Genomic DNA, 23,738 nt, shown 5'->3' with positions numbered 1-23,738 from the left:
ATGTGCACATGTGTTGTACAGTCACCCAAAAATGAAAGGTGATCACGCGAGCGTGTGGCCTTCACTACAGGGTGCGCGATCAACGCCGCCCATTGGAAGCGTCGGACATGCGCAATCTGGGCGAAGGGCGCGCGCAGTTGCATGTCCTTCTAATATCAATTTGAGCATGCCTCGAAGCACACACCGTTCGCTTTTGCGCACTGAACTTAAGACCACTCACTCGCACTGAACTGAAGGCCACTCGCTCGCATGACCACCTTCAATTTTTGGGCGACTGTACACATGTTGCAGATATGTGCAATATGTAGAAGTTCTCAGTTTCTCAACTACCATTGGTGTGAGCTCATTAGAGTTACTTACAACGGCGAAAGACTTTCACAAGACGGCCCGCATTACTTAAACACACCTGCAACAAAATATTTACTTTTACTTCCATATTAAATCAAATAAATTTTGGTCATGATGTTTGCGGGCTCCTTACGAATTATTTAATTTTTGCGAAAATTGATTGTACTAAATTGCTAACAGCGAAGCTGCTTAACGAATCGTAATTTTTCGCGTCCGCAGTTAACAATACCAAGAAATTGCCGAGCCCGCGCACGTGAGCGCGGGACTCGCGGTGACCACCCGCCAGTTTACAAAACCAAGAAAATGCCTAGCGCTCGTGTGTGCGTGACTCGCGACGACCGCCCAGCGTCCCTTGCGCACATTTGTCAAGCGAAGCGTACCCATTGCGGCGACCGCCCGGCAGTTAAAAAAACCAAGAAAATGCTGAGCGCTCGCATACCCACTTAGGGAGATAGGCCAAGAGGCCAAGATTGGCCAAATAAATAAATAAATAAATAAAAAAGTTCCAGCGTTCGCCGTATTCATGGCAACACTTGCTCGGAACAAGAAATACGCGTGCTCCGCTAAGGTGATGTACAATGGTTATCACTCTTAAAAACAAGAAAGAAGCTCACACTATAAGCAACAATGGAGTAAAGTTCGTTTCGGCAGCGAAGAAGCGAAGTGGCTGCAATCGTGGATTTAAACCTTCGTGACGGTCGTGAAGGTTGCGTACAGCTCCGCTACCTTCAAGTCTTACGCGTTACTGTGAGCTTCCTTCATTTTTTTTTGCGCCCTTTTTAATCACTTTATTAAAATCATTGGTTTTGCTTTAAATGGTCTGGCGTATTTTCCTTTGATACAAATTTTTCAGTGCGCACAGAAGCGGCGCGTAAAGCAGTTTGTCGGGAGTGGGTCCACGCAGTTTTTTTTTTTTTTACGCACACCGGGAAGGAAATTAGAATAGTGAGGGCATTTCCCAAATACTCCCAAGGCAACACACTCAGAGACGTGTTTCAGGGGTGGGTCGTAAAATGCGTCATGTCCTACGAGATGAATATGTCAACAGCGTTCCGGGCAAGACGTAGCGATGCCTCGAAGCCGAAATAGGCGACAAACTCGTCGCGCAATACGCCGAGAAGGCGTTAAACGTCCGCTTCGCTGTTACACCACTTACAAGGCAGAACTTCTCATTCGACGGCTGCTTGAAGCGGACGGCAGGTCTTAATAATAAAAAAAAGGGCCATGCTGGAAGATGCGGGCATCAGTATTGGCGGAACCGAACCTTCTATTTATTTTTTTATTTAGACAATGCTGCAGGGCAGGATTAGGCCCAAGCAGGAGTGGGAAATTGATTACATCATATATCAGCCAAAAGTAATTATACAATCTCTAAGAAACATCAGCAAAAATGACAGACAGAATATTATTACACATGAAAAAGCTGCTCAATTGATGCATGCAGATTTGCCGAAGTAAAGACAGTGGCAGGGAGACTGTTCCATTCAGATTTTGTTCGCGGGAAAAATGAATATTACAGGCGTTTGTGCGGGCGAACATGGGGGTAAATTTAAAAGGGTAGTATTGCCTCGTAGGCCGGGAGGAAAGAGGGGCAAGGTATAATGATGGGCCGTTAGCGGTTCCAAAAATCGGCGGGCCAAAAATGATGGGCAGTTAGCGGTTCCAAAAATCGGCGAGAAATTTTAGTCGATTGCTTCTTCTCCGAGATTCCAGCGTTGGAATTTTGTTGTTCTGCATGAGTGTGGCAGGTGAATCATGTCGTTGATAGCGGTTATAAATGAATCGAGGAGCTTGCCTTTGAATTTGCTCGAGTTTGCCAATATCTTTTTTGTGTGCGGATCCCAGACCACTGAAGCATACTCAAGGCGCGATCGAATTAATGTGTTGTAAACCAACAATTTGATGTTTGGTGGAGAGTGCTTAAGCTTGTTTTATGAGTCCCAGTTTCCTTCTAGCCGAAGCACAAATATTATCAACATGAGTCGACCAGGAGAGGTTGACAGTAATTGTCACACCGAGGTACTTAAAGCTACTTGTTAAGCTAACAGGGGGGTTGTTAATTGTGTACTGGTATTCAAGAGGATATTTTTGTTAGTTATACGCATGACCACTGTTTTATCGGGGTTAAGTGTCATGCTCCATAGTTTGCACCATGGGAGTACGCCATCGAGACTTTCGTTTAGAGAAACCTGATCGTTAATGTTTTTAATACTTTCGAATAGCAAGCAGTCATCTGCAAATAGGTGGATATTAACGTCCTGGTTTATACAAGTTGTAATATCGTTTATATAAATCAAGAACAGTAGCGGCCCGAGTAGGCTTCCTTGGCGAACTCCGGAAATAACGGAGAGGGTATCACAGTGAAAATCATTTAGGTCAACAAATAGTTCGCGCAGATCAAGGTACGATATAATCCATTTAACAAGCGTGCAAGGAAAACCGAGTTTGTTTAGTTTAAATATCAGTCCAGAGTGAGAGATTTTGTCAAAAGCTTTGCTAAAGTCAAGGAAAATACGTCAATTTGGCCTGATTCATCTATGGTAGAAGAAAAGGAATGGATAGTGGAAATTAGTTGAGTGGTGCAGGACAAACCCTTGCGGAAGCCATGCTGGTTGGGAGAGAGAATGTTGCTCTTATCTAGGAAATCAACCATGTAGTTATACCCGCCGCGGTGGCTCAGTGGCTAAGGCGTTGCGCTGCTGAGCACGAGGTCGCGGGTTCGATTCCCGGCCGCGGCGGCCGCTTTTCTGATGGAGGCGAAAAGCAAAAACGCCCGTGTGTACGAGATTTCGGCGCACGTTAAAGATCCCCAGGTGGTCAAAATTAATCCGGAGCCCTCCACTACGGCGCGCCTCATCGCCTGCGTTGCGTCGGCGCGTTAAACCCTACAATCAATCAATCAACCATGTAGTTAGCGATTACGTGTTCCATGAGCTTACAAGAACTTGTCATATATATAGGCCGGTGATTTGGCAGCAATGCGTAATCCCCTTTTTTAAGCACCGGTACAACACGAGCGATGCGCCAGTCTGAAGGGACAATGCCAGTTGAAAAAGACAAACGAAAAATAGCAACCATAAAGCGAGCTAATGATTCAGCGTAGCGGCGCAGAAAGGCGTTACTACACTTTGATCTTCCGGCCCGCACGAGCATTTTGACTCTGTTTAGAAGCATAAAAAAACACCTTCAAATGTTATAAATTCTGTGCTAATATCAACCATGTTAAAACTTAATGTGTTATAAGGAGGAGACCTTGAAAAAACGGAATGAAAGTATACATTGAATTCATTTGCGATTTCCAGTTTGTCCCGAACGACCTTTTTGCCTATTTTAATGAATTCAACATTTTTTTTGTTTTTTAGAGCTGAGGTGGCATCAGATTTTGGATGGATTAGTTTTTAGAAGCTGGGCGAAAGTATTGGAGAAGTAAAATTTCTTTCTTGCACGGATTTTCTGAGGAAGCAACAGCTTTAGTTTAGAAACGTTTCTATTAGTTCCATGCTTTTTTATTCGCTTAATTTTTTGTACCAGATGAATAATCTCTCGAATAATCTAAGGATTCGCAATCTGAATTGTTTTTTTTTTTGTTCGGTACAAAATTTTCAAGGCAGAAATGGCAAATGGACTTAAACTTGCCCCACATATAATTATCAATTCCACAAAAGCCATCAAAAGCCAGATCAAGGTAATCGAGAAGGATTCGTCGCTTGCCCGAGAAAAATCTTTGACTACTTTCTGTTTCTGTTCAATCTGGGATCGCCGACTGTTTAGATGGCACGTAAAAAGCACAAGTTTGTGGTCAGATAAACCGTTCTCGACTGTTGTGCATGCATCATTAACGGATCTTGAGGGAAAGACTAGATCTAAGATGAATGACGCGGGTAGCTGTTCACGGGTAGAGGTATTGACGGCTTGGACGAGGTGGTTGCATGCTAGCATCATTTCAAAGACTGTATGGTCAGCACTACAGGAGGATTATAATTTTAACCAATTACTGCTAGGTAAATTAAAATCACCGGCAATTAACAAGCAATTTTTTGAGAACTTGATAGCGTGATCATAAAGTTTAGGCAAGAAATCCGGGTTAGAAGAGAGAGCTCGATATAAGCGAAAATAATGAGCTTATTTCCAAAACAGTCTATCTGGACGCAGAGGCTTTCGTTATCCTAGAGTTGGTCAAGTGGGACAACCGGTATTTCCTTCTTGAAAATAATGGCAACGCCCCCGCCATGCGACGGTCAGTCTCTTCGATACACCTTGCAGGAATTCGGCACTATATCTTCATCTGAAATGTCACTGTGAAGCCATGTTTCCGTTAAGATAGTTACATGGGGTTGTGGGTTTGTAAAATACTCTCAAGCTCGGTGGTTTTGTTAATGATGCTTCTTGCATTGATATTTAAGAGGCGCAAATATTGTTGTGAGGGGCGATGGAATTGCCACGGATTCTTCGGGGTCATGTTCGGAGATGTGATCTGTACTCGTGAATTAGTCTTAAAATCCCACACAAAAGTGTCGTCATCGATGCGCAGCTTTTCGTTAACGAGATAGACCTTCTTTCTACTGTCTTAATCAGCCTTCGCACTCTCGCACAATAGTTTGCGCCTTTGGAGTGTAGGTGTAGAGTAATCATTTAAAGTAAATATGTTGCTGCCTTTAAGATTTTTAGCATTTTTCTGAATGACCTGTTTTTCATTATAATCCTGCAGGAATAGGATGACTGGGCGATTTCCTAACCGTTTCCCAAGTCGGTGAATTTGACCAGTCGAGTGGCAGCCTACGTTAAGCTGTTTTTTGAAAACATCATCTAGTACCTTCCTTTAGGTGCGGAGTACCTTAGGACCGCAGAATGTCCGTCCGCGTCCGTGCGCATAGCATTTACAATCGCAAAAAAACACATGCACTGGCAGAATTAGAGCCTGTGTCTGGTAGACCGGACAGAGTTAGTGTCAGTCGTCTTACCCATTGGGCTACGACCGTGAGTTAGTACCCGAGAGTCAAACGGCGTATTCCCTCGCCTGTAACGGTGCGAAATACCTTAGGACCTCCCAATTTCCCTCCGCGTCCACCCGTGCGCACACCACCATCAAGCGAAAATCAAGCGAAACTCGATTTGAGCCGTGAGTTTGTTTCATTTATGGAATAATCAAGGTGCAACTCACGGCTCAAATCGAATGATGGTCGTGGGGCAACTTGTATGTCATTTCGAGTCCCCGTACTCCGCACCCTCGCTATCATCCATGGAGATGCTGCCATTTTTTAATGACTCTTCGGTTTAATCCTGCCCTTCGAAAAGACCATACACGACTAAGTTTGACCGGCGGCTTCGGTATTCAATGTCAACTGATGTGCAACAGAGGATTAAAGGGACGTTAGACTGGATTTAACATATTCAAATTGGGACGTTGAGGAAACCAGGCCCTGCAGAATCTTCTCAACTTCAACTTTTGAGCACTGGGCTTGTAACGTAGTTTCCGTAGCAGCTTGTTGTGCTTTCATCTCGTTAATGCATGTAAGAATGATGTCCAGAACGTCAGCAATAGTAGGGCCAGGATTTGACTCAACATCCCCGCAAAGCAGTAGTTTGCAAACATAACAGTCACCTATAATGCGCAAACAAGTCAGTGGGCATGGCACAATAACAACAAACCTGTTACTCGATTTTACACCGCAGGGTGCACAACTAACCTGAACAAAGAGAGGAATAGGCCTGGTAAACATGGCTGTTGGTATCAGTTCGCCATGCCCACTGCAAGAATTGGTGAAGTTCGGAATTTATGGCTTCGGTTTTCGGTGACGTCACGGTGCGCCGTCACAGTTCGCCATGTCGCCAAGGGGAGTTGTATGACACGTGCTGTGGTCCTGTTGTGGAATCCGAAGCGGGAGGCAGAGATGCTGTAGATACCAGGAACGGAGCATGCAGTGATCCGCCAGCTGGGGGAAATGCGATGCAGCCAGCAAAGATAGCCTGAACAAAGAGAGGAATAGGCGTGGTAAACATGGCTGTTAGTCTCAGTTCGCCATGCCCACTCAGTGGGCATGGTGAAGAAACAGTGCCTGGAAGGACGTGCAGAGCAACAATGAATACAAACAAAGGAAACACACCGAGGAAGCGACAGGATGCGGCACACCCATCCCTACATTAACTGTAACGGGTCGCCATAGTTCAGTAATTCCCAGCGGTTGCATTGGGTTTGGAACCACAACTTATGGCCGATGACATGGACCGCGGTAGCCATATACACGAGGATGATGCCAAATAGACCCTTTCTAATTGGCTTTCAGCCTTCGGGACGTAATTCGGCAAGAACCTTTTCGAGCTCAAACACCGCAGGAACCGGCACAATGAACCTCTGAACTGCGTACAGCGCTCTTCAGCAGTCGTTATTGATGGCCGTGCCACATAGTCTCCTTGCGCGTAGCTTGCTTTCTCAATCCTGGACTTCAAAGTCTCGCGCGGACCTATCAGGGTGTGTGACAAATTTCTATCTCGATAAATGCTTGCAGAAACTGTTGTATTAGGCTTATAAGTATTAGAAGTAACGCACTTCTTGAAAATATTGTGTGCGTGTTCTGGTGAAGATGGCAGCAACAAGTGTCGGCGAATAAAATGACTTTTTTGTGTTTGTAGTCGAGAAACTGAGTAAAGTTGGCATAAGAAAAGTGTGCGAAGGATGAAAGTGAGGTTTGCTTCTTTCAGGCTGCTTTTAGCGATTATTCATTTTTTAGAAGTGGTTGGTGCGCAGATGAGGTGATTTCTCATGTGTATTGCTTCAATTTTGTTTCAGGGATAAATTCCCTAATCAGCAGCTTTTGTGCCGTGGCCATAATTGTGAGCGACCTTGTGTACGACTCCAATCCTGAAATCTGGTATATGGACGCCGTGCTGAGTACCGTCGCAGCGGTCATCATGCTTCTCGTTGGGGCCAAGTAAGTCTTCTTTCGTAATGGTACCTTCGCGAAAAGTTCACGGATAAATATAACTCCTACCGGCAAGTTGCACGTAAGCGTTAATATCGGTAAATGTCCCGCACACCGAAAATATCACTCCAGTGATACTTGCGGCCACACTATATTCGGCGCACAAAATTGAACATTTTTTGACACTAGATTGAATTAGGGAGGTTCCCCGTGGTGCGATTTTGGTTTTGCCGTTCGAAATGGATTGTTTTCTTCTTTAGCCGCATTTACGATGGCCGGACTCGCGCACGGCACTGCGGCTGTATATCAAAGCTCGAAGAAACGTTCTCTCTCTCTCTCTCTCTCTCTCGCTCTCGCTCTCGCTCTCGCTCTCTCTCTCGCTCTCGCTCTCGCTCTCTCTCAACGTGTCAGTTGCAATGTTCCACTGCCGCTGCAACCGCGAAAGAACGTTTCAGCTTCACTCCATTAGGGCGTAAGTTAAAAATTGGAGTTTTTATTGAGCTGCCACGTCGTGATGGGAACGTGCTCTCTAAATTTCAAGTCTCTAGGGCCAGCGCGCCGTGAACCACCGGCGTGATCGAGTAATCGAACGTAATTTTTGTTTTAGTTTATATCAGTAGAAAAAAGTTTGGCTGCATTGCGTTCAGTATATACAATAAAACTATTAGTTCTCACGTGCAAAAGCCATTCGTGCCACCAGCGTCGCTGAGACAAAAAGTCAGTCGTGGTGAAATATGCTACAGTTGTATCCACTGCAATTCCGGCTGCAGTTGGCGCACGGTCGTACAACAAAAATTGCATCATGTTAAACAACTTTCACAAGAAAATTACTTTCACATAACTGCCATAATCCGTTGGCTGAAAAAATTATGAAGCTGAACTGCTGTCCTTGTTCAACATCTCTGCCCGTTCGAACAATCTGAAATGCGTACCTTACACGGGCGAATGTCTTACCGCCGCTGCCCACTCATCTCCCATACCACGTTTGTCAACTCCATCATCCTCCGTAATTCTCTAACCTTTGTTGATTCTCTAAGATCCACGGTTTCTCTAGTGCATCTCGCGTTGCTTCGTTTCTTTTGGGCTGTCGCGATCAACAGTTATGGTGCCACTGTATCAAAGGCGGACTCGGCATTTTTCTTGTTGTAATGCAGAAAAACAGCAAAGTTGTAAATACTGTGTAAAAGGCTATGTATGGGAAGCACTGACCCAGGAGTGAAGCAAGCCCCACTAAATTATTTTACGGCTACTTGGACCATTCGCCAGTTTGGGGACCCTAGGTTCTTTCCAAGACCACACCCTGGTGTTAAACGCATGGTGTGCATTAACACAGCTTGGTTCTATACTATGCTAACGGTAGGAAGATAGAAACCATTCAGGAGATCGCGAACAAGCACAGCACTTCATGTGATATGTGTACTGGTTTCTGGCAAATGTTTTCCTTCGGGATAAGGTTTTCGCACATGACACTGTAGGAGCGCAATTTTAAGCTATATCAAATGAGTTTTATTGGAGCTCTACAACCAACATGAGTCGCAGACTAGGTACTGTGTCCACGTTCTCGGTCCCGATATAGAATTTGCTCCAAAACTTGAAACGTCATTGGTATCGCCGATTGTGTACATTTTCTATGAAAGCACTGATATGCATTCATTAATATATTGCTTGCCATGCATTTAAGGATGCGTACAATGTATATGGCTTTCTACCACCTGCAATACATAAAACATGTTTTGTGTGTTTGCCTGCAGGTAACCCCGGTAAACTTCACATAACTTCCACGTTAAATTGCCTAACGATGATGGCAAAATTCACAAGTTAAATATAAACGAAGTTGCAATTTCTTTTTACAAACCAGTGCGAGTTTATAATCGCCTTTGAACGTTCCCCTTACTCTTTCCCCTCCTTTTTTATCTCAGGGTGCTGTTCGAGAACTGGTCTTTGGGACGCCATGGGCACATAACCCTTCACTGAGAGATGCGGGGACCACGAGCAGAGTTGAAATAGTGATGCGACATGGTGGCTCATTTTTTCCCCTTCACTGCGTGTATTGGAGCGGCACCTGCATACAAGTACCCCTCTGGCGCTCGCAGCAGGCCGCACGGCGCCAGAGCGACACTGCATGTCCTCTGCTGGACAGAAGGCGCAGGCAACGCTTGCACATTAACCTACGGGCCGTGTGGCCACCGCTCGCGCAGGTCATTTATTCAAGTACACATGCACGTGTGTCTACATGGCTACTGTGTCACATGCGACGCTGCTGACTTGCTGAGTGCACGTTGATGGCTTTACCGGCAACTTGCCATGCTTGAGAGCCGACGGGGGACTTCTCGCAAGAGCGCCTTTAATGCAGCTTGAAATGCAAGGGCGATCGTATACCGCTAGAGCATCGCCGATGTTCAAATTGCCAGTGTCAGAGTAAAGTAAAGGCCGTTGCCAGACTTGTCCCTCTTTGTCTAGCCTGGCGAAGCAACAACGCATCGCGCGGTCACCGGTTGGGGCCCACAGCTGCAAACTTGCCACGCTGCAGCGGAATTTCAGCCAGATCGCAAATACTTTACCCCATAATGTTTTAGTACTGAGGTCGTCGGCGCGCAGGGTTGTTCCGGTTCAAAAAGGTTCCCGCAATTGTGGCATGGCGCTCCGAATTTTTACGGGCCTGAGGTCGCTTTCAATGAGCTAGTGCCTGCGCATGCGCTGAGGCGAAACCAAACGCTTTAGAGTAATGCCGTTTCTCATTTTATGAAGCGCATGTTCGAACTGCGATACTTGTGGAAGAGACTTAATCGTGTTTCTAACAATGTTTTTACTGTTTTATTCTGCGCGAATTGTCATCGAGCGAGCAACGTTTAATGGCCACATGGCGTAACATTGACATGTAGCGCGATTTGTGTACACTCGTGACTCAAGGAGCTACAAAAATATTTATTGTTCGTTTTGTTGGTTGCTTTTCGTACTTTTGTCAGCTGTGAATGCAATAAAAACCGACGTGTACAGATGTCCACTTGTTCCGTGTACCTTTTGGAAGCTAATATACCAAACATTCGAGGGTTAACGCAGTGCTTTCCTTTTTGCTGGAAATGTACCTTCCAAATTATACTGCTTTATAGAAGTGTACTCGGCAAGCACTTGCAACTAATGAAATTAAGGTATACCTCTATCACTACAAAGAAAGGTATACAATCAATGCATTTTACCGATGATGGCATATGCAACCGGAACTTGGCGACATGCTCAACAAATAGAAAGCAAACTTAGCTTTCCTGTAGGGTGTCCCAGAAAAACGAGGCACTTCTACAGTGTAGGAAGGCATGATTTATACCACGTAACCCACAATTTCAAATGACTCAAAAACATTCCCTTCGTGCAGCGACAATTTTACAGGCAGTCATGGTGAATGGGTTGTGGCCTTCGACTTGGAAAGTACAGATATATCTACTACGGCCCCGCACGGGGCACCTTGGCGAAACCGCGGACCCCGAGTCCTGAAACATAAGTTGTGACCTACCGTGACGATGTGTTTGAAGATGGGGGGTTAGAAACCGCAAACGGTGGCCGTCGGAGCCCAGGTCAAGCTCCGGCGGATGAACTCCCTGTCTACCAGGCAGGGAGCTCTGGGACCTCTTCAGCTATCAGGGTAAGGCTGACGAAGACAGTACCCCGTCCCCTGCTTTTTTACAATGCCTCGTGGATAAATCAACCTCCACCCCCCGTAAACATGAGCGGTCCCTGAAAAGGGGCCGCATCGATGTCTCGTACCCATCCCTTCCACATTCAATCCCCTGAACCTGATAACTATCCCCTATTTTTGGTGACGAATCCCTTGAAAAAGACGAGCCTGTTGCCTCAATGTCAGTTTTTCTAATTTCAAAGTTCACAGAAGGAATAATCGGAGAGCACTACAAAGCCAAAGCAAAGAACTGGCTACCTGCTGGTGGAAGCCACCACCCAGCAGCAGGCCACAAAACTCCTGAACCAGACCCGAATTGCCGATCTGGGAATCAAGGTCACGCCCCACCAGAGCCTCAACAGCTCCCAGGGCGTGATCTCGGAGCCAGATCTGGCAAACGAGACGAAAGCCATTCTTCTAGAAGGCCTGAGAAATCAGAGAGAGAGAGAGAGAGAGAGAGAGAGAGAGAGAGAGAGAGAGAGAGAGAGAGAGAGGAATGACGGAAAGGCCGGGAGGTTAACCAGGTGTAGAGCCCGGTTTGCTACCCTGCACTGGGGGAATGGGGTTCAGGGGATAATGGCGAGGGCGGGAGAAGAGGAAGGTATAGGAGTGGGAAGGCGCACTCTCTAGTCCCGTGTTGGGCACTACAGTCTTTCCTGCAAATTAGTTTTGCTCAGAAAACGTAGAAGGGCTTTCGCCGCCTTTTGTGAACTCGATGGTGGAGACCGATGACCTAGGGTAGTCTCTACTGTAAGTGGTCGACTGTCCAATCTTTTGAGCGTGGTGAAAAGCACGCTTCTCTCCGAAGAGTATTCGGGGCAGTGACACAGCACATGCTCTATCGGCTCTTCCGCCCCACAGGCGTCACATTGGGCGCTGGTGGCCATCCCGATGAGGAAGGAGTAGGCTTCCGTGAAGGCCACTCCCAAGCACAGTTTTCAAAGTAAAGTCGACTGGGGTCGAGACAACCCCCCTTCTTCAGCGTGAGAAATCATGGTGTGACAGCAGTCAGGCGGATAACCGTAAGACGAGATAAGGAAATACCTATTGTGTCGTTCCAACTAATATGCGCCAAATGCACACAACAAGGTCATGCCACCGATAACTCTCCCTAGAATCAGTTGCTTTGCATGAACTTCCAAGGACCGCACGGCGCGCATTCGCGAGCCTACGAGGGATTCGAACTCGAAAAGAAAATCCTCTTTCCACCTGAGGAGGTACGCCGACGCAGCTCGCCGGGGGCGTAGCGGCATCTGGTTTCGGCGAGGACACCCAGTACCGCGAATCGGACCTGGTTCGCCCCCTCCCCCCCCCCCCCCCCCCCTCGGGTTGCCTCTGGCGGCCCGTCCCACCCCCACACCGCTTGCTGAGCCAGCAGCGGCTGTGGTTGCAACCACGTCTGTTCGGGATGCCGCTCCATCCACTGTTTCCTGTCCACCGGCCCAAAGCACATGCAAGGGCACGGAGGAGATGGAGAAGGAGGCACCCGAGGCAGCCCCCTCCCCCCCGCCCCCCTCCCCGCACCGCCTGTGCCACCCGGGTCGCGCCTGATGCCCTCGGGGGTCGCGACTCTGACGAAGGGTATCGGAAAGGGTGCCAAGTCCAGGGGGTCCGATCCGCGGGGTACCCCCCTAAATTTGATGACGAGATGGATGTGGCACCTTCCCTGTCTGCTTCACAGCGGAAGGAACGGGTCCCTTCATCCAAACCTCCAGAGAAGGTAAAGAAACCCTTCCAAGAGTCTAAGCCTGGAAAGACCTTACTTAAATAGTCGCACTCCAGTAGCTCTGAACACAGGAACACCTTAGGAAACAGCGCGAAAAACTTGGACAGGAAGAGGGCAAACAGACACGAGCGCTCGTGTCTGTTTGCCCTTTTTCTGTCCAAGTTTTTCGCGCTGTTTCCTAAGGTGTACCCAACTAGCCCAAAGTCAAGCTTTAGTACTTAAAGGGACCCTGCAACACTTACCATCGACTACTCGGAATTATTTTAAGGCGAAGTCAATTGTCCCAGCAATCTCCCCCCGCAAGAATTATGAAAATCTGTTCACTATCACCGTAACTACGCGCGATGAGAAATCGCGCATAAACTTCCCTCTCGACTTGACCGCAGACAGCGCGACGAAAGCTGCGTGCTCTCTCCCGGAGAGGGGGGCGGCTCGCGGCGACTTCTCGGGCGGCCTTCCATATATGACAGGCCGAGGAGTTTTCCCCTTTTCTCCGAAACGTGGAGGGCTCTATTTACGGTTTGGTGCCACAAAAAAGCAGGCACGGCTGCCTGCTCGCAAGCGCGCGCTCAGGCTGGTAGGGCGTTTTTGAAGCAATAAACGTTTGTCATGTGATCTGGCTGAAAGGGGAGTATAAAGTTCGTCACTCAAACTCCACGCGCACTCAAAACACAAAAGAAACGTCAAAACTGTGTTTACAGGCTCAGGCATAGAAGAGGTTGGCCCGACAATGGTGGATCGTCACAGGAAATGAGAGAAATGAGCCGCGAAGCTCACCAGCGACAGTCAATAGACAGCCATGGCCTCAATGAGGTCGCTTAGGCCATGCCAGGGGTGCATAATGAGGAGAGTTGAAGAGAGCGCAGTTGGTTTTTCCCCGTCTTTCAAAGCGCTTTGCGCGCTTACCGCTTCACGTGCACGTGTAATATTTGGCTCAGGTATTCCTGGCACTGTAATCTAAACGTCGCGCAGGTTTATTTGCACTGCTGAAAGAGTGTTGCAGGGTCCCTTTAATAATGGGAAGAGAAAATATTGTTCAATGTAACTGCAGAGGCCTTCTTAATAATCTTGATGTGTACGAGATCCTGCATGCTAAACAGCCCAGTGTAATGTGCGTCCAAGAAACCCATTTAAATTCCAATCGCACAAATTTCTTGAATAGTTATGATATACAGAAAAGACAGGGATGAATGCACACACTCTTCTGGTGGCAAAAATCGCCCGGAAATCCTTAGCATGCCACCTTGTCACTTTCAACGCTTTCCTTGAAGCTGTAGCAATCCGCACAATAATATTTAATATGTTGATACGGTATGCTCCGTTTACATTCATCCTAATTTTTCACTCTCTAGCTCTGACTTCAGAGGCGCTGTTTGACCAGCTGCCAGAACCATACATCCTCCCAGGCGACCTGAATGCGCACAATTCTTTTTCGGGCTCTTCTCGCACGGATTCCCGAGGTCGCCTGATAGAGAAGTTTCTAACATCCTCTGGAACATTCCTTTTCAACAAAAAACAGCCTACATACCACAACTTAGGAAACAATACATACTCACATCTTGACTTGGCTATTGGTTCTGCACTTCTTGTTCCATGTCTTGAGGGGGGTGTGGGTACGGACCCGTATGGTAGTGACCAATTCCCCACCTCACTAACATACATAGATAAAGGCCCACGCAGTCCATCTTCCTAGAACAGGTTCAATGAAGCGAGAGCAAACTGGAATACATCTAAACTACACTACACGTCCATAAGACATCTACACATTGAAGAAGCTACCCAGCTACTCACGGCGCACATCCTCGACACCACCGAAAAATTTATTCCCCACGCCTCTGGTGCCCCCAGCAACCAGAGGCCGTGGTGGAATGAGGACTGTAGGCGGGCGCTAGAGGCCCAGAACAAGGCGTGGGGTATCCTTCGTCGGTAGCCCATGTCGAGTAACCTCCTTTTGTTCAAAAGGGCAAAGGCGTTAGAAATTAAAACGTGTGCGCCGTGAGGCAAAACAAAATATATGGTGTTCATTCATAACATCAATAACTCCTACGCAGACGCACGAAAAGTATGTACATGAATACGCAAACTCAAAGGAAAACAAACACACAGCCTGCCTCTGGTCAACAAAACAGGGGACAAACTAGAAGACCAGGCTGGTACACTTGCACAACACGTCCAGCACGTGTCCTGTTCAGCACACTACACAAACACTAACGTAAAACGCAAACAATCGCACGAAAAGGAGCCTTTACTTGATAACGACAGGTCAACAATTTCTTATAACTCAGAGTTTCCACTTCATGAGCTGAGGGCTGCTCTGAGCACGTGTAAGCCCTCAGCTCCAGGTCCAGACAACATCACATATACAATGATACAACACCTACACGCAGACAGACTCACTCTTACATCTATACAATAAAATATGGCTTTCGGAGCACATTTTATGCTCTTGGAGGGAGGCCATAGTAGTGGATTTCTTGAAGGACGGAAGGGACCCGTCGTCCCCCTCAATTTACCGTCCCATAGCCCTGATGAGCTGCCTGTGCAAGCTCTGAGATTATAAACCGCAGCCTCGTGTACTTCCTTGAGTACAATGGTCTTCTCGAGAGCTGCCAGGCAGATTTCAGGGCGGGGCGATCGACGAACGATCAACTCGTGGCACTTTAACGATCAACTCGTGGTTTTTTTATTGTCTCATCACCGCCGCCACCGCTGCTGTTGCCATTGCTGTGCCATTGCTGTGCCATTGTTGTTGCCAGTATGACTACGCCTGACCCTTGCTTTGTTTGTAACGATCCTCTCCCTGAAAAGGGTTCATACCCGATATGTTCTGAATGTAACTGCGCGTATCATATCGGTCCGTGCTCGGGCCTTTCTAAGCCAAAAAAAAACTGGACATGTCATGCGTGCCTTGTCTCGGCAAATCGGAACGGGGGTAGTGTTCAAAAGCAGAAACGTGACCAAGAAAAAGCATTTGAGAGCGTGCTGCTAGACATAAACAAGAAGCTCGCCGATCTTCCAGAGATTAGAATGAAAGTCGAAACCCTGATGCAAATGCAGGAAACTGTGAAAGACATGGAAGCGTCCATGCAGCTTTTGTCAAACACGTATGATGACGTGCTGAAAGGGGTGAAAGAGCAGTCCACCGAGATCGCTATGCTTAAGGCCAAAATACAGGACATTCAAGCCGGTAGTGCTCGCCCTGATGTGCTGAAACTGCAGCAGCAAATCAACAGCTTGGAGCAATACAGTAGACGTCAAAACATCGAGATTCATGGGTTGCCGCAAACGCCAAATGAAAATTTGATGGACAAAATAAATGTTCTCGCCGCTGATCTCAAACTTGCGCAGTTGACTGATTCTGACATTGAAGGCCTTCATAGGTTGCCGCCAAAACGAGACAGAATTCCGGCTGTGCTCGTTCGTTTTGTATCGCGCACAACTCGTGATCAATGGATGGCGCAAAAGGGCAAAATGAGGGCTGCCAAATCGGATGTTTACTTTCTTGATAATCTGACGGCCCAGAACAAGAAACTGCTATGGATGATGAAGGAAAGGTGCGCCGAAATGCAGTATGAGTATGCTTGGCAGGACAATGGTAAACTACTTGCGCGAAAGGCCGATGGTCAACGTGCCATACGTATCGAGTGTGAAGCGGACCTCGAGAAGATTTGCTGAACAGTAGCACTGCGCATCGTCGTCTTCTTTCCTTTTTTATGGACAAGCCTCGTACATCTGAATATTACGATGCCGAAGCGTTTATCCGTCTCGTTAACTCTTTGAACCTTAGAAAGAATGACAACTTGTCGGTTTTTCATGTTAACATTAGAAGCATGAAAAACAAAATATTCGAGCTTGACAATGTTTTTCAATCCCTCCGGTACAACTTTGACGTTCTGGCTTTTACAGAGACATGGTTCTGCAATAAGGATGATGTTGTTGCTTTGCACGGGTATAGCTCAGAAGGGGTATATCGAAACGACCGAAGGGGAGGAGGAACGTCTATTTACATTAAAAAAGGGCTAAAGTATGAAATGTTATCCCAGTTTTCCAGAGTATGTGATCATTATGAGTCCATTTCTGTTGTGTGCCTTGATTCGATAATTATGTCAATTTATCGCCCACCGTCTGGCGATACAAAAGAGTTTATGCGTTATCTAACAAGTGTATTAGAATACTCCTTAAACCTCAGTCTACCCGTTATCCTTGTTGGTGACTATAATGTTGACATGCTTGCCCCTAACGCCCGATGTCAAACTTTACAAGATGTTATTGAAGAATTTTTCTGCCGGAATGTGATTAATTTGCCAACAAGAATAACTCCTGAAAGCCAAACACTCATAGATTTGTGCGTGACTAATTTTGAACCGAGTACTGTTACTGCAGGTATCCTTACAGTCAATTTAAGTGACCACTTACCCATATTTGCTTTCTTTAGTAAAATGACGAAAAAGAAATGTTTGAAGGACCATCCTGTGCTATGTCGTAATTTCAATGAGCCAGCCCTAGTTGCATTTAGGATTATGATTGAAGGGACTAAGTGGGATGACGTGTACAGTTGTGAAAACCCTGATGACTCGTACGACCTTTTTCTCAAGAAGGTTAAGGACTGTTATGATAATGCTTTCCCTTTAAAGCCGGTTAAGAGGTATCGACGATCCCGAAAACTTTGGGTTACTCAAGAACTTTGTAACCGAATAAGAGCAAGAGATAAACTTTTTGATAAATTCATTCGCCGAAAAGACCCTAAAATATTTTCGGAGTACAAGCGCGTAAGAAATAAATTAAACTCAGACCTACGAAAAGCAAAGATAAGTTACTACAAGTTAAAATTTGCTTCCATATCTAATGATCCTCAGAAAATCTGGAGCTTGGCAAAGAACATCATAGGTGTCCCCAACACCTCTCTTCCAAGTACACTCACGATTGACGGTGTACAATATAGTGATCAGGCCTTAGCTGAAAAATTCAACCAACATTTCCTTACTTCTTGTGCGCCATTGCAGACACATTCTTCGTGTGTAGGATTAGACGAGAGTACTTTTCCTGGAACTGCAAACACAATTTTCCTCACCCCAAGTACAGAGGTCGAAATAACTTCTTTTCTGAAGTCTCTAGCTAAAAGCACCGCACCTGGTTATGACGATATAAAAGCTGAACCTATCAAAACTGTAGCCTATATTTTGAGCTCCCCTTTATTGCATATTTGCAACAGCGCATTCGTCACTGGCATTTTTCCAAAAGGAATGAAAATTGCACGTGTGGCTATACTGCATAAAAGTGGCCCATTTGACAATATTAATAATTATCGCCCAATATCCGTCCTGCCGCTTTTTTCTAAAGTTCTAGAACATTTAATAAAAACGAGGCTAACTAAGTTTCTTGATTCTACTCATGCTATTGTAGACGAGCAGTATGGATTTCGGGAAAAAAGATCAGCTGAAATGGCGCTCCTAAATATAAAAGAGAAAATCGCAAACAATTTCGACCAAAATTCGTTCACCGTTGGGTTGTTCCTCGATTTTAGGAAAGCCTTTGACTCAATTCGACACGATGTATTGTATCATAAACTCCCCTTATATGGAATCCGTGGTGTGGCATTAAATTTGATCACCAGCTACTTGTCGGGTCGCTTACAATTTACTTGCCTTAATGGGTTTCGATCGTCGATGAGACCAATTTTATACGGGGTCCCGCAGGGCTCTATTTTGGGTCCATTGTTTTTTCTGCTTTACATAAATGACATTGTGCATATACCTCTGACTCCAAACATTACGTTGTATGCCGACGATACGAGTGCTTTTTTCTCCGGAAGATGTTTGCGTGAGATTGAGTCGTCAGTCCATACTTGGCTCCGCGAATTGTCAAGTTGGCTAATTTGCAATCATCTTCAACTGAACGTTAATAAGACCAAATTTGTTGTTTTTAAGCCCAAGAATAAACCTGACAATTGTAGTATATCCTTAGAATTTCGTAACACCATAATTGAACGTGTGTCCACATAGAAATTTTTAGGTGTTCTGTTCAATGAAAATTTAAATTGGACATATCATGTAAATAAAGTTCACGCAAGTATGTCCCGGGCTATAGGCATGTTATTCAAAATCAAGTGTTTAATTCCAACCTGGTTGATGCGTCAGTTATACCATGCTCTTGTGCAGTCACACCTTCATTATTGCCTTTTAGTTTGGGGTACCACAACCGTAACAAATTTAGACAGGCTGTTAATGTTACAAAAAAAAGCAGTTCGATGCATAGAGAATGTGCCGAGCTCACACCACTCGAAGCCGTTGTTTCTAAAACACAACTTGCTTAAAGTAACTCAATTGTTCGACCTTAAGCTTGCTGTTCATATTCGCAGTGAAATGAATAGAGACGCACTGTTTCTTGATCCATACACTCCAGTTAACCCGCGTTACAATCTTCGACCAGGGGCTCTTAAGACCCCATTTATTCGAACTAACTATGGTGCACAAAAACTAGATTATATAATACCCCATTTTCTTAATACAAACCCGGTAATATTCGACATAGTTCTTAAATTTACCTCACTGCTCAGACTTAAACGAAATATAAAACGACATTTTTGTACTTCAATTGTCTAGAAGTCTGCACTTGTTCCTTTTTTTTTAAATGAGGTCAATTTATGTGCTATGTGATCCGTTTTCTGCTTCTGTGTTACATTTGATGTTCTCTGTCGGTTTTCTTGTAAACATTGTATAACGTTGCTTTTGCTGGCTTCTTTCGTTCTTTTTTTCTTTTCTTTTCTTTTTTTTTGCTTCTTTTCGTTTTTTTTTTCATCACCATTGCTGATGATCGCCTTTTGTAGTCATTGTATAACGGTGTTCTTTTTTTTTTTTTTGAAATCTTTTTTTTTTTCCTCTCTCTTTTTCTCTTTTTTTGCTGCTCTCGTCAACACTGTGCAATGCCGACCGCAGGGGCAGTAGGCCGTCGTCAGGCAGAGTACATCTGCCTTTTGCCTCTGTACCCCAGGCTACTCCTGTCTGAATAAACTTCAACTTCAACTTCAACTTCAACTTGAATCGTATATTGAGGAGCCTTCGTGCGTACGGTCTTATGGTGTTTTTCGACATCGAGAAGGAATATGACACCGCTTGGCGTTACGGCATTCTTAGTGACCTCAAGTCATTTGGTGTCTCGGGTAACATGTTAAACACCCTTGTTAGTTACCTGTCGGAGAGAACCTTTCACGTTAGAGTCGGTAGTGCGCTCTCAAGGGTTCATGTGCAAGAAAACGGCGTGTCCCAGAGTGGAGTGTTGAGCTGCGCTCTTTTCATTGTTTAGATGAACTCTCTTGGAAAGGAATTGCCACCTACAATCTCTTATTCTATATGTGTAAACGACGTCCAGGTATCTTTTAAATCACGCAACATGTCAATTTGTGAACGCCAAGTTCAGGTTGATGTCAAGAAACTTGCCGGCTAGGCAGGCAAGGATGGTTTTAAACTTAACCCTGGAAAAAGCTCTTGTGTTCTCCACGAAGCGTGGGGTCCATCCAGACCCTGACATTACTCTTAAAGGCGTGTCCATTTCTGTGAATAAGGAGCACAAGTTTTTAGGCGTTGTTTGACCACAAACGCACATTCATTCCGCACATCAAGGAAATTAAGCATAAATATCTGAAAACAATTAATATCGTTAAGGTTCTCTTCCACCAATCCTATGGTGCCGACAAAGAACTCCTGCTGCGCTTGTATACTGCTTTGGTTGGGTCCCGTTTGGACTATGGCAGTGTGGTGTATGGGTCGGCGACTAAGACAGCATTGCAAATGCTTGACCCAGTGCTACACTTGGGGCTTCGTCTTGCGTCAGGTGCTTTTCGCACTATCCCTGTCCGAAATCTGCATGTCGAGTGTAACAAGTGGTGCCTTGAGAACCAACGGACGTACATGGGTTTGCTTTATGCTTTTAAAATTTAATCGCTGAATAGCCACCTTTTTATCCTGTCTTTAACAATACATCTACATCTCTGGTGTTTGCAAGTCGTCCATCTGTTCCTCTTCTCTCCTTGTTTAGAGAGAGAGAGCGAGCCTCGGATCTCAGCGTTTCGTTTTTAGATGTGTACACATAATATTTTTCAGATATTTTACCACCGTGGAAAGTTCGCTCTGTGTCTTGCGACTTTTCTTTTATGGAACTGGAGAAAAATCTGGTACCAAGAACTGCAATCCTGCAGCTCTTCTTGTCTCTGCAGCATAAATTCCAGTGTCCAGAATTTTACTCTGACGCCTCAAGAACTGCCACTTCTGTCTTTTGTGCTGCGCTCGGACCCAGCTTTAATGTCAGTAAAACTATGAATATCAATACTAGTATTTTTACAGCAGAGGCCTATGGTATACTTCTTGTTGTTAAATACATCCTTGAAAGTCAAATTCCACAATCTATTCTCTATACGGATTCCTTTAGTGTTGTGCGGGCATTGGCATAGTCATCCACTAACCATGTTCTCAATATTCTCTTCAACGCCATCATGTTTGTATATTCCCAAAAACCTGATGTGGTTCTTTGCTGGGTGCCAGGTCACTCTGAAAACTCCACCAATGAGGTGGCAGATCAAATGGCGACTACTGCCGCACTTACAAATAGAGTGAACATTACAACTCTACCGTACACCGACCTGAAACCACACATCAGACAACACCTTCGCCAAACATGGCAAGTACACTGGAATGGACATACAGACAACAAACTACACGTAATAAAGCCACTCTTGGTACCATACACCACTGACACACGTAACAGACATACTGAAGTTGCCTTGGCAAGGTTACGGATAGACCACACACATGTCATGTAACACACTCACACCTGCTCACTGGTTCCTCAAGACCAGTGTGTAGCAGGTGCGCAGGGGGCCTATCCGTAACACACATCCTCACACAATGCAAAGCACAAGACACAACACGATATAAACACTTCCCAGAGCTATACAGATACAACTTTCCGCTGCATCTAGCATACCTTCTTGGAGATAACCCCATGTTTTCGGTTAAAAATACTTTTATTTTTTGTCAGAGATTCGCTTTTTAGAACTCATCTTATATCATGTGTGATCACCAACTGGCCCTATACACCAGCCATCTTCATTGGATTTTATTTCGCCTCACTTTTGTTTTGTTTTGATTTTACTGTAATAATTTACTTTTTGCACTTACAAGTGTATCATAAATAACCATGTCTTTGGCGCTCTTTGCCCTAGCTGGCCTTGCGCCAATAAACACAAATCATCATCATCATCATCATCATCATCATAATCGTCATCATATCTACTACGGCCTGCAGGAATAGTTTCCGGATGTCTTTTAAATCGAGTGGCAATTAAAACGAGTGGCAATTATTAGGCGACTAGCAAATCACGTGCCCGGTAATAGAGGCAACAAGGACGATTGACCCCAATCCCCAGTCGTAGTAACGAAGGGAGGAAGAGAAAATTAAAGCCGTTCCACTCAATGGGAAAGCTGTCAGAAGTGCAGAGCAGTGAATCGCCATAATGGGTGGTGGCGCCGTTATCCGCTCACTGCTACCACCCATCACGCTCTTCGCACCCTGTCTCACTCCTCTCTTGATGAATATGCAATTCAAATTTCCCGCCTTCGCAGGGCTCGTGCGCTCCCTGCCTGAAACTGTAGCAGCGGGAGTTCTGTAATTTTTGTGCTTGCTTTAATTTTCTATGCTGGAGCTGCTTTGCGTCATTTCGAACGCGTTATTTTTTCTTGCGCGGCTGGAGGCTTTCTGGGTCATTTCGAACGCGCCATTTTTTTTCTTTCTGCGTCATTTCGAACGCGTTATTTTTTCGTGCGCGGCTGGAGCCTTTCTGCGTCATTTCGAACCCGCCATTTTTTTCTCTTGCGTGGCCGCTTTTTTCGCTTACTATCGTAAAAACCAACCCAACGAGCGTTCCTAACTAAGTGAACGCAGACCCGCCGCGGTGGCTCAATAACTAAGGCGTTGTGCTGCTGAGCACGAGGACGCGGGTTCGATTTCCGGCCGCGGCGGCGGCTTTTCTGATGGAGGCTAAAAGCAAAAACGCCCGTGTGTACGAGATTTCGGCGCACGTTAAAGATCCCCAGGTGGGCAAAATTAATCTGGATCCCTCCACTACGGCGCACCTCATCGCTTACGTTGCGTCGCGTGCGCGTTAAACCTACAATAAATCACACTAATTGAACGCGGGGGTTGCCGGTTATATACACTTATTTTGCCTGAAATGTACCTGCAGTTCTCTTTGCGCTAACAACGGGGAGGTGTATGACAAGCTTCAGCGGTTCACGAGTTTCGAACAACTATGACTATATAAACCACGTGGTTTTCGAAGCCTCAGCGTGACCCCCTGACGACGGCACACCAGGCTCTACTTGGGTCCGTTATCTTGCTGCGCCGCCTGATTCCGGCAGTCGCTTGACATCGACCGTTAGCGAGAAACGACGACAAGGCGAGCCCATGAAGTGCTCTGTCCTTAAAATACGCAGAGGGAAAAGAATTCCGGTAGTAATGAAAGGACGCAGTCGCTCCACTCGACACGTACGCAATGGCGATATGGAGAAGGTGGCGCTACTGTACGCACAACCTCATTACTGTACGTAAAAGGAGCGCGCTACTATAGTTTCCACGTGACACTTCATCGGTGTGGTGTGCACAGCGATGCAGTGTCAACCGTCTACAATGACCACCAGCCCTTAAGCAACTGCGACCGTACGGCGCTGACGCAACGGAAGGTGCGCAAGCAATACAATGTGTAAGATTCTACCTGCGATTCTCCAATCTTTCTCCCCCACCCCCTTTCCCTAATTTTTCCTTCAAATAAAATTTGTTCAGTCGGTATAAGATACCTGTATTTTTAGAGGTAGCGCCAACTTACCTTGCCTTAGCTATCATCCCACCTTTTGAGAGGAGCAAACAGCGCGCTGTTGCCGGCCAATGACAAGGCCCCTTTGCGGTACCTCACACGGGACCAGCTTTTTGAATCTCGGGTCCGTTCCACAACGTGACAAAACATAGCATTTATGCGTTTTTATCGAGTTCATAAGTGTAAGAGTGCGGCTCGAAAAGTTTGTAC

At 45.8% G+C, this 23,738-nt stretch overlaps 1 protein-coding gene across 4 annotated transcripts in view; it reads left to right on the top strand.

Moving 5' to 3' along the window:
- Positions 1–10,269, top strand: part of LOC144155797 (transmembrane protein 163a-like) — a 133,529-nt gene extending 123,260 nt beyond the window's left edge. For all 4 annotated transcript variants that reach the window (XM_077687461.1, XM_077687460.1, XM_077687463.1 and 1 more), the window contains exons 8-9: positions 7,136–7,277; positions 9,188–10,269. In XM_077687461.1, the coding sequence (XP_077543587.1) occupies positions 7,136–7,277; positions 9,188–9,242 (197 nt within the window). In that variant the 3' untranslated portion in view covers positions 9,243–10,269. The remainder of the gene's footprint in view (positions 1–7,135; positions 7,278–9,187) is intronic.
- Positions 10,270–23,738: the final 13,469 nt, after the last annotated feature.

The sequence above is a fragment of the Haemaphysalis longicornis genome, unplaced genomic scaffold (assembly GCF_048455015.1).
Source record: "Haemaphysalis longicornis isolate Haplotype H1 unplaced genomic scaffold, Haemaphysalis longicornis Haplotype H1 scaffold_1, whole genome shotgun sequence".
In the NCBI taxonomy this organism is placed as follows: Eukaryota; Metazoa; Arthropoda; class Arachnida; order Ixodida; family Ixodidae; genus Haemaphysalis; species Haemaphysalis longicornis.
Note: the sequence above shows the minus strand (reverse complement) of the source record. Positions and strands in the feature narration are given on the sequence as shown.